This window comes from Dendrobium catenatum, unplaced genomic scaffold (assembly GCF_001605985.2).
Source record: "Dendrobium catenatum unplaced genomic scaffold, ASM160598v2 fragScaff_scaffold_166, whole genome shotgun sequence".
Taxonomy (NCBI): domain Eukaryota; kingdom Viridiplantae; phylum Streptophyta; class Magnoliopsida; order Asparagales; family Orchidaceae; genus Dendrobium; species Dendrobium catenatum.
This window is the reverse complement of record NW_021318628.1, coordinates 715,309-724,717: the sequence shown is the minus strand read 5'-3', so window position 1 is coordinate 724,717 and position 9,409 is coordinate 715,309. Positions and strand designations below refer to the sequence as shown.

The window sequence follows — 9,409 nt, the reverse complement described above, 5'->3', positions numbered from 1 at the left end:
AATGTTTAAAAAAACTAGGAGGAAATTCTAGAGGTGTATTTTTCTCAACTAAATATAAGGATATAATTACTTATAATAATTGTCTTTTAATTTAATAAAGATTAAATTTTAACCCGGGTTCACCAGAAAAATTGTTTCTTATTCTTTTTTCCTAGCATGAAAGACTATTTATGATTTTTTTATTCTCCACATAGAATAATCAGAATAAGATGCTTACTAGTTTCAAAATAACAATGATAATTAATTGTAAATAAATTTATTGTTATTATAATACATCTTTGATGAAATTTATATTGAAACAAGAAATTAGATGATTTAGCGATCACATAAATAAGGAATTGAAGAATGTTATGCATATTTAATTGATTGAGCCCTTTCTCTATATCCTTTTATACTTATTGCATTTATTTTCTTACCACAAACTTAAGGGTGTAAACGAGTCAAGTCGAGCTGAGCATTAGCTTAATTGAGATTAACTTATTTAGTTCTTACTGAGCTCAAGCTTGGGTCGTTAAAAAAAGATATAGGCTCCATATCTTCTCAACTGCAGGAGCTTGTTTAAAAAGCTCAAGCTTGACTCGATTGTTGAGCTTGATCGATTTTATAGTTAAAAAAAAATTCTTAAAGATTTATTTTTAATATAGAATTAATTTAAAAATCATTAAAATATATTATATAATGTTAATCTAAATTTGTTTTAAATACATCTTAAGTTAATTGAGCCGCTCAACGAGCTTATGAGTCTAGCCAGGCTGAGCTGGAGCTCGAACTAGAGCTCATTCAATATATGAACTCAAGTATAGGCTTAAACTCTTACTCATGGCTCAATAAACTCAACTCGTATGCTCGTTAGCGAGTTGTGCTCGAGCTGACTTAGCTCACATATGGCCTTACATTAATCCAATTAAAAAGCTCTTCAAAATAAATACCAAGTGTCTGTTTTTGACAACTTTCTTATTGCTTTGCTTTCTTAGAATGTAGTAAGAATTTTTGTTTGTCTACTATGTTTTTTTTTATCTTAATAAATTTGTATGTGAGGAAGCTTCTTTTTACAACAACTTAAAAAAAAAAAATAATTCTCCTGCAACAACCTTTATAAAATGCTGCTGTAGTTCCAAACAAACCCAAAGTGTTTTAATTTTAGCAGCTCAAGCATTAGATACTTGCATCCAAAAAACCTTTCAACAACTTAATTTAAATATTATAGAACCTAGCAAATATTTGTTTTCATTAATGCAAGTGTATCACTTCATAAGCACATGTGGCGAACACATTCTATCTCTGAGTTCCTTAAAGTTATCTAAATAAAATAACCAAGATCAATTACTTAATTAATATCATCAATAAGAAATTTAAGAGAAAATCTACATAAAATTCTTCATCCAAATAAAATGTTTAAAATACCTTTTATAAACAAATTATTATAATAACAACACATAAAGATTCAGTAGACCAAAATATGAAGTACTTAATCAGTCCTCCAAAATTTCCTCATGATTGGTTAAGATGCAGACCTCCAAAATTTCTTCATGTTTGCTTGGGACATTAACATTGCCAGGTTGATTAGAAGAAGGAACAAATGGTGCCGGGGGCATATCCAAGCTCTGAAAGTTTGCTGTGAGCAATTGAACAACTTTACTAATTGAAGGACAGTCTACTGGATTCCATTGTATGCACCAAAGTGCTATTATGGCAAGCCTTCTCATAATTTCTTCATTTCCCTCTATTTCCATGGCTAATCCTAGGCTGTTACTATGGACCAACTTGTCATATATCCACCCGTGAAAGTAAATTTCACTAAGGTTCTCAATTGTAGGATCAATATTTTTCCTCCTTCCGATCATTTCTAGTATAAGCATTCCATAACTATATACATCATATTTATGAGAGACAGGTCTAAAGTTTCTAGAGTAGACCTCTGGTGCTATGTATCCCATAGTGCCTCTTGCAGCGCTTATTGTCACAATGCTTTGATCTCTGGAGCATAGCTTGGCCAAGCCGAAATCTAAAATTTTTGGATTGAAGTCATAATCTAACAAAATATTATGGGGTTTTATGTCAAAGTGAATAATTCTTTGATTGCATCCTTGGTGCAAATAATTGATTCCTCGGGCAATGCCAATTGAGTTCTCATGCAACTTCTATATTTTGAAAAATTCATGTCTCTTTTTGGATTCCCCAAAGAAAATAAACTTTTCCAAAGAATTATTTGGCATGAACTCATACACTAGTGCTCTGTTAGTTCCATCTGAAAAAAATCCCAAGAGGCGAACTACATTGACATGGTGAATTTTTCCTATAGTGGCAACTTCGTTGACAAAATCATCTCCATTGGATTTTGATGCTTCTAGAAACTTAACTGCTACAGGAATTCCATTAGTCAGCTCACCTTTGTAGACACTTCCAAATCCTCCTTGACCCAGCTTATGCTTAAACTTCTTTGTTATTTTTTTAATATTAGAGAAATTGTATCGAGTTAGTGTTGTGGATTTGTAGATTGCAAGTAACTTTTCCACTTTTCTGTGCATCTGTTTTTCATTGCTATATTTTTTGAAAAAGTAGAGAACCACAAGAGCTGCAATAAAAAAAATCACAAGAGATGTGCCAATGGCAGCGCCTGCAAGAAAGAAAATTTTAACAATTACTAATGAAACTTTTCTATTTATAAGAACCACTATCGATAAATTTTACCAAATTTCATGCAATGAACTCTTTTAAAAGAAATTCAAGTTGGAAGTTCGTGGAAAACTAAAAATAAATGGTGAGATTGCTCCATTTACCTTCAACAATAAGATGTGAACCTGGGAAAAATATGTATGGACAAAAAATTAGTTCGTTAAGCCACAATTAATAAAAGTCAACATAAATTTGAAGGAAAGAATAATAATACATGCTTAAAACTTTATTTTCTTTGCTATTACAGAAAAGAAAATATTTCCCTGAAAATATCTCTGACCTAACCTCCTAAATCTATTTCATTGTATTTGAAATTTCGCCATGTAGTCGACCAACTTTAATTCATTGATAATTACCTTTTCCTTGAAAGCTTTATTATGTTAAAATCAAATTTCTATACCGGATATGAAGTTTGATGAGGTTCTGTTTGGAAGCCAAATATTTATTTATTGAGAAGATTTAGGGTTGCTGATGATTTTTTCGGTGTGGCTGATGGAATTTTTGAAAGTATTGGAATCAAATATGTTCGTAACAATACAAAAAATATCACTAATAACAAGAAGATCAAGAAATAAGAGAATAGAAAGAGAGAGAGATTTCTTATTGTTAGAAGTACAAGTCTTGGAAAAATGATTGCTCTTTTATCTATCTCTAAAACTTTTATCATTAAACTAAAAATAGGATATGTGGTTGCTAAAAAAAACATGAAGTTTGTAATATTAATTCCTTACAAAAAGAACAGAAAAGAAAAGATTTCAGAAAGAAGCATCAGATGGATAGAAACTCACGATGAAAATCTTTGGAAAAACAAAATTTTTTATCCCTTATGATATTATATCCACGTTTTTTTCCTTTAATTGAACATGAATAACAGGCCCGAATATTCTCATCTACGTTCACATGCAAAGAAGCAGTTTGTCATTGCAGGCTCTTCTGCGCTATAGTTTGTATCGATTGACCAGTAGCATCAGAAAGAACTTCACCGGTATATATTACTGGGCATGAAGGAGGAAGTATATCTATTCTCTCATCTTCACCAGCATCAGGATGGGCAGTCATTCGAGAGGGCATAGGCTACTGGGAAGATCCCAAGTAGGAGAAGATGGCACCAAGGCATTGCAAAAAGGGTGAATTGGGAATAGCAACAAAGCCCATCTTGCAAATACAGTTTTTAAACAGCATTTAATTCATTAATTACAGCTTCTATACTTGACTATTCCACCGAAAAGACTATACTGGTCAAGTGTATTAAGCAAACAACTTATCACCGCGTTTATGGAACAGGGTAGCTGTTTTTGAAAAGTCCAGCTTATTTGGATAATGGAAATAACGACTAGCAAGACTTAGACCCAATTAATGTTCACCAAGTCAAGTCAAGTGATGAAAAATCTCGATTATTTTTGCTTTCAATTTAATTTTGATGTTCAATTCTCCAAAATATTCTTCAGTGATGCGGAATTCAATGAACTCATTGTTTGCTCTATTTTGCTAAGTTACATAGAAATTTGGACTAAGGTGGCAATTGATGGTTAATTGTACATATTCAACCATATTTACAATTTTTATGTATATTTGTTTGTTTGCTACAGGTCTTATCTTCAATATAACACATGGAATGATGTAGTTAGAAGAACCCTTTTCAGTGAATCCACACGCATAGCAAATTTAATTCAAACTGGGGATCAAACTTTGCGGCCTCAGAAGTATACAAAAAATAAAAAAAAAATGGGGATCAGTTAAAAAGTCAGTGAAATTAAATATTTAAATAAAAAAAATAAAAAATATAAATTTTATTAAAAGAAAATTTAATTCAATAACTAGTGCAAACTTTTCATCAGATTTTACAACCACCCAATTATTTATACCAAGATGTAGAAGCCTCCACACCCGAATAAGGAAAAAATACGGGAAGCTTAGATCATGACATCGCCTTTCAAGTTGTTTTTCTACTAGATTTAGGGTGTAGACAAAAAAAGTACTTGCATTGTTCTGTAGGACAATAATCTAGGATGTTATTGGTGGAGACCAGCCACTTTTAAATTTTGCATGCTTGTAATTAAGTGGCATTTGCCCCATGAACTTTTACATTCATTTGATATTTTATAATTGATTATTTATTTTAATTTTTTTGTGTATTAAAAATTGACTGCTTTTCTAGGTTTCTTATATGCTTGTCGAATTTATTTTAGCCTAAAATGTCTCTGGCTCTTAAGGAGAATGAAAAAATTCTTCTACTTGTAATTTAATAAGGAAAATATCAAGATCACATAGAAAAATAAACACTCTTAAGAAATAAGCCCAGGCACGCTAGGGTTTTTTATGCATTCATATTTACCTTCTCTCCTTACTATGCACCTCCCCATCTATGGGCCATGGCAAACCACCTGACCTACTAAGATGTAGATCTGTCTAGGGGATGTTGTACATCACTTGGAAAAAAACCTATTTTTATTCCTAATTCTTAAAGTTCATCATACAATTTTTGCATATAAGTCAATCAGCATGGATTACTTTAGAAACTAATTAAAAATTAATAAAATTTCAATTGCATTGAGCATCTTTACTATATATAAGTGAAAGGGCCACTTAGGATCTTCTCTAGATGTCGGCCCCAATTTTTCCAAAACATAAATGAAAGCCGTCCCATCTATCAATAGATTAGATTGATGGTTTTAAAGTGCATAGGTGATTTAGTTAGCTCTCCAATCAAGGATGAGGCAAGCCAAGTTTTGCATTTCTTTAGTTAGAATCATGTCATTATTGTTTAGCATCCAAATTAGATTTATTGTTTAGCTCTTAAATCCAGGTCGAGTAAGCCCAGATTTTCTTGTCATTAGTTAGAGCCATGTAATTATTGTTTAGCACCCAAATTAGATTTAGGATCTGGGGTAGACCTAAAATCATAAGTCCATAATTTTGAAAAGTTTAATCCTAAATTTCTAATAAAATATCAACTCAAACAAAAATTTTCTCCCCTCCAAAATTTAATGCCCAATATAGGGTAGGTTAGGGTGCTTCTAAATTATTTTTAGAATCTCAAAGTGCTCCCAACCCTTCATTCTTTGGACTCCAAAAATAAGTGCTAAAAAATTGATCCAATTCTATTAAAATTCTCATATATTTCCTTTCAAATAACTCCTAAAAAATCCAAAAGATAATTTATGCCACTATTTTAATCATGAGTATTGATATGAAACCAAAAACTTCATATGATATAGTTAACTACGAAGGATTTTACTTCATAGGAGATATCATTTATTAAAATAAACCCTGTCCTAGTTAGCTTTTAATTAGGATGGGGGAAAATTATTATTTTGGGAAAATTAAAATAAAGGAACCTCATTATCTTTACATTTAAACTGTGGATAAAAAATGATATTTTGTTTCTCTGGGCAGATATATCATTTATTAACATGCATTTGAATATGAAATTAATGATAGTACATCCAGATTATTATAGCTAAATATATGATCGTATAATATTTTGATATTAAGGGTCATAAGTAGTTCTTTCATAAATCTTATAGTTTTGTAATCTAAGCTCATTTAAGAATGATATTTTCCCCTCTTGATATGATATATTATTCATAATGGTGTGTTTAACATCAAAACTAAAAATTCAAAAATTTATATTCAAATTTTCCTAAAAATATAATTGTAATTGATTTGCGCGCTTCACAATAAAAATAATTTTTTGGCTTCTCTATTGGGGAGTTAACTCTCTCTCTCCATCTTTAATATTGATAGAAATCTCATTACATCTGTATTTAAAACAACATTCCATATTTTGGTCCCTCTACCCATTTCTTTCTTTGATAAGAAAAACCAACATATAAAAAATTACGAGAGAGGTGCGTGAGGGAATGTTCAATAAAAACAAGCTTTAACATATCACCCCAAGTCAATTAGTGAAATAAAAGAGTTATGCCAATTCCCCTTGATTTTCCATATCAATTTCATAAACCTTATGTTGGGTGAAAGCCCAACATGTTAAGTTCTATGATTTAAATGAAAAATAATCAAATTTAAAAATTTGAATTCTCTCTAAAAACAATAAAGAAGATGAAAATAACTCTTAGACTTCATTACTATAAATTACCCAAATGTTTTTGTAGCTTAACAGACACAATGAAATCTTATTTTCACAAAATTACAAATGATTTTTTTACATTATGACGATATGTTAGGTTATGTTTTTCATGACTTAATAAATATGATAAGAATCAAAATCATTAGCTTCTTTAAAATTATGTTTCAACAATTAACTAATTCAAATTCATCTCTCTTTTAATTATAGAAAAAATTTCAAGTGATTGGTAAACTTATCTTCTCACAAGATAGAGATATGAATGTAGAAGAACTCATTTACGGTAATTCAATTTAGTTTGGAATGATGGGATTCTGAACTCTTAAGCTGTTAGTGAATGGAGCTGAATTAGTTGACCTATCTGCCAGGTCAAAAAAGGATGTCTCCTCAGTAGAGATTGTTGTAGGGTCGGGGGCCGACTCCCCCATACTTAATATGGAGGCATGATGATGTTTCCCCCTTGCCCATTGTACTCTCTACTAGGGAGGATGAGAAATAGAATTTAGTGATAATAGATAAAAGGCCATGTGTGTCTAAGATTGGGTCAAGTTTCAATATCCCTTTTACTATTCAGAACTAAAAGAAAAATTAACTAAGAATGGTCTTTTTTTTATTTGTTGGTGGGAGTTTCAAAAAGAAGGGTTTAGAAAGTTTTAATCTTATTTGGGGAATTTGATATTGAATCTACAGTATCAAAATTGAACATCTCATTATAAATAATATATTGTCCCTTAAGGCAAAGATATCATTTGCTAATGGGTTCAAATGATGAAACTAAAAGTTGCCATTCTGACTATAGTGATTAAATCCAAGTAAGAGTCGCATACAATTCTGAAGGATCGAAATGATATTATGTCAATATTCAACCACTACAATCTGGATGGGAGATCATTAATTTCATAATCCATATCACAATAACAAATGATGTATCTCTCCAAAGAGAAAAATATCATTTATTATAAATCAATGGGACATGATGATAATGATCATTATCGACTTGATCTTCCCAAAAAATATTAGTTTTAGATTTTAAAATTTTATTTTGAAAAAGGGTGGATGTGGGTTCTAAATCTTCAATGAGCACAAGCCCTTGTAGTTAATTACATCATAGGAAATCAAAATTTCCTACGAATACTCTCTATTAAAAATAATTACAATTTTTGTTTTATTATTTTCTAGGATTGATATCAAAGGAAGTGAATTTTGGAATATCAATGGAAAATGGGGAAAGATTGAACACTTATTCTTGGGGTCAAAGGAAGAAGGGTAGGGGAAAAAGTATCCCAACTTAATCTAAGTGTTGGGCTTTAAGTTTCAAATTGAAAGAGAAATTTAGTTTGAGTTGATCATTTTATTAGAAGTTTGGGATTATATTCCTGGAGATTGAGGTCTTATTATTCAAAATCCACCCTGAATTCTAATTCTAAATTTGGACACTAGACCACCTAACTAATACAGTACAGAATCTGAACTTACCCCGGGTTGGATTGGGGAGCCAACTAACCACCTAATCAATTTTAAATACATGAGTCTAGTCATTTTATGAAAGAGTGGTAGGGAAATATTTATTAAAGTTTTGAGAATAGGGCAGACATCTAGAGATTATCCTAAGTGGTCCCTTGACTTATGTTAGGTGAAAATGCTAAAGACAGACCAATTAAATTTTAGACTCTTCTAAATGTGTTTCTATTGCAATGCATGCTGGTAAAAATACTCAAATCATGAATGCTTAAAATTTTAAAAAGGCATTAAATTAATTTTTTAGAAGACTAGGCTTTCCTAGGTTCAACATCTTACCCTTATAGATTAGATTATTTAAACTCTACCTGCAAGAGGGGAAGTATCTTAGAACAAGAAAATGAGATGCATTAATATGCATGCGTGAGGGCGATCCCTGGCTTATTCTCTATATTAATATATTTCTATATTACTTAGCTTCAAAAATTTTAAATTTTGATTATGAGTAGAAGAATTTTCAAACCCTTATGAGCCTCATGTATCCAGGCTAAATACAAAGCGGCACACAAATGCCAAAAAATTAGAAAAAGAAGACAATCTTATACACAATTAGTCAACAGATTAAATATAAAAAAACTAATTAATAAAAATCCATAAACAAACTATCTTGCTTATTACAACCTAGAAATATAGAAGTTAAAGTGGTCGGGTACCACTAACAATAACCGGGATTCAAATCCTAGTACATACGTAAGTAACTTTGAGTGGGATACTCTGTCTTCGATTCTTCAGTTTTCCCTCCTTCGGGCTCCTTAGATTTATTGTACCCAGTTACCTAAATGGAAAGGAGAACTCTTCCCTCTAGGGGAAGGATATCATTTCCACTTCGGGTATAAGAAGATTATCGAAATTTGGACTTTCAAATGAAAAAGGACTATCCCCCTAAGGTGTTATATATATGTGCAGAAAAGAAGTAAACATACTTGGCCACACTTTTTATCTTATTTGGGGGCTAAGCAGCACCTATAGAAAACTTAGTGAACATCCATATCGTTCCTAGCCTAAGGGTAATCTAATCACGAAATATATTATCAATCCACAGAGTGCAGTAAATGTAAATAGACACACTGAGAAATTTCAATCAAAACATGTAATAAAATATCAAAAACCCAGTACACAGTAAGAAAA

At 31.1% G+C, this 9,409-nt stretch overlaps 1 protein-coding gene across 1 annotated transcript; it reads right to left on the bottom strand.

Moving 5' to 3' along the window:
• Window positions 1–723: 723 nt before the first annotated feature.
• LOC110104119 (rust resistance kinase Lr10-like) lies at window positions 724–4,059 on the bottom strand. The gene is given in 2 exon segments (XM_020833092.2): window positions 724–2,617; window positions 3,465–4,059. A coding segment is annotated over 1 exon segment (1,056 nt). The 5' UTR covers window positions 2,529–2,617; window positions 3,465–4,059; the 3' UTR covers window positions 724–1,472.
• Window positions 4,060–9,409: the final 5,350 nt, after the last annotated feature.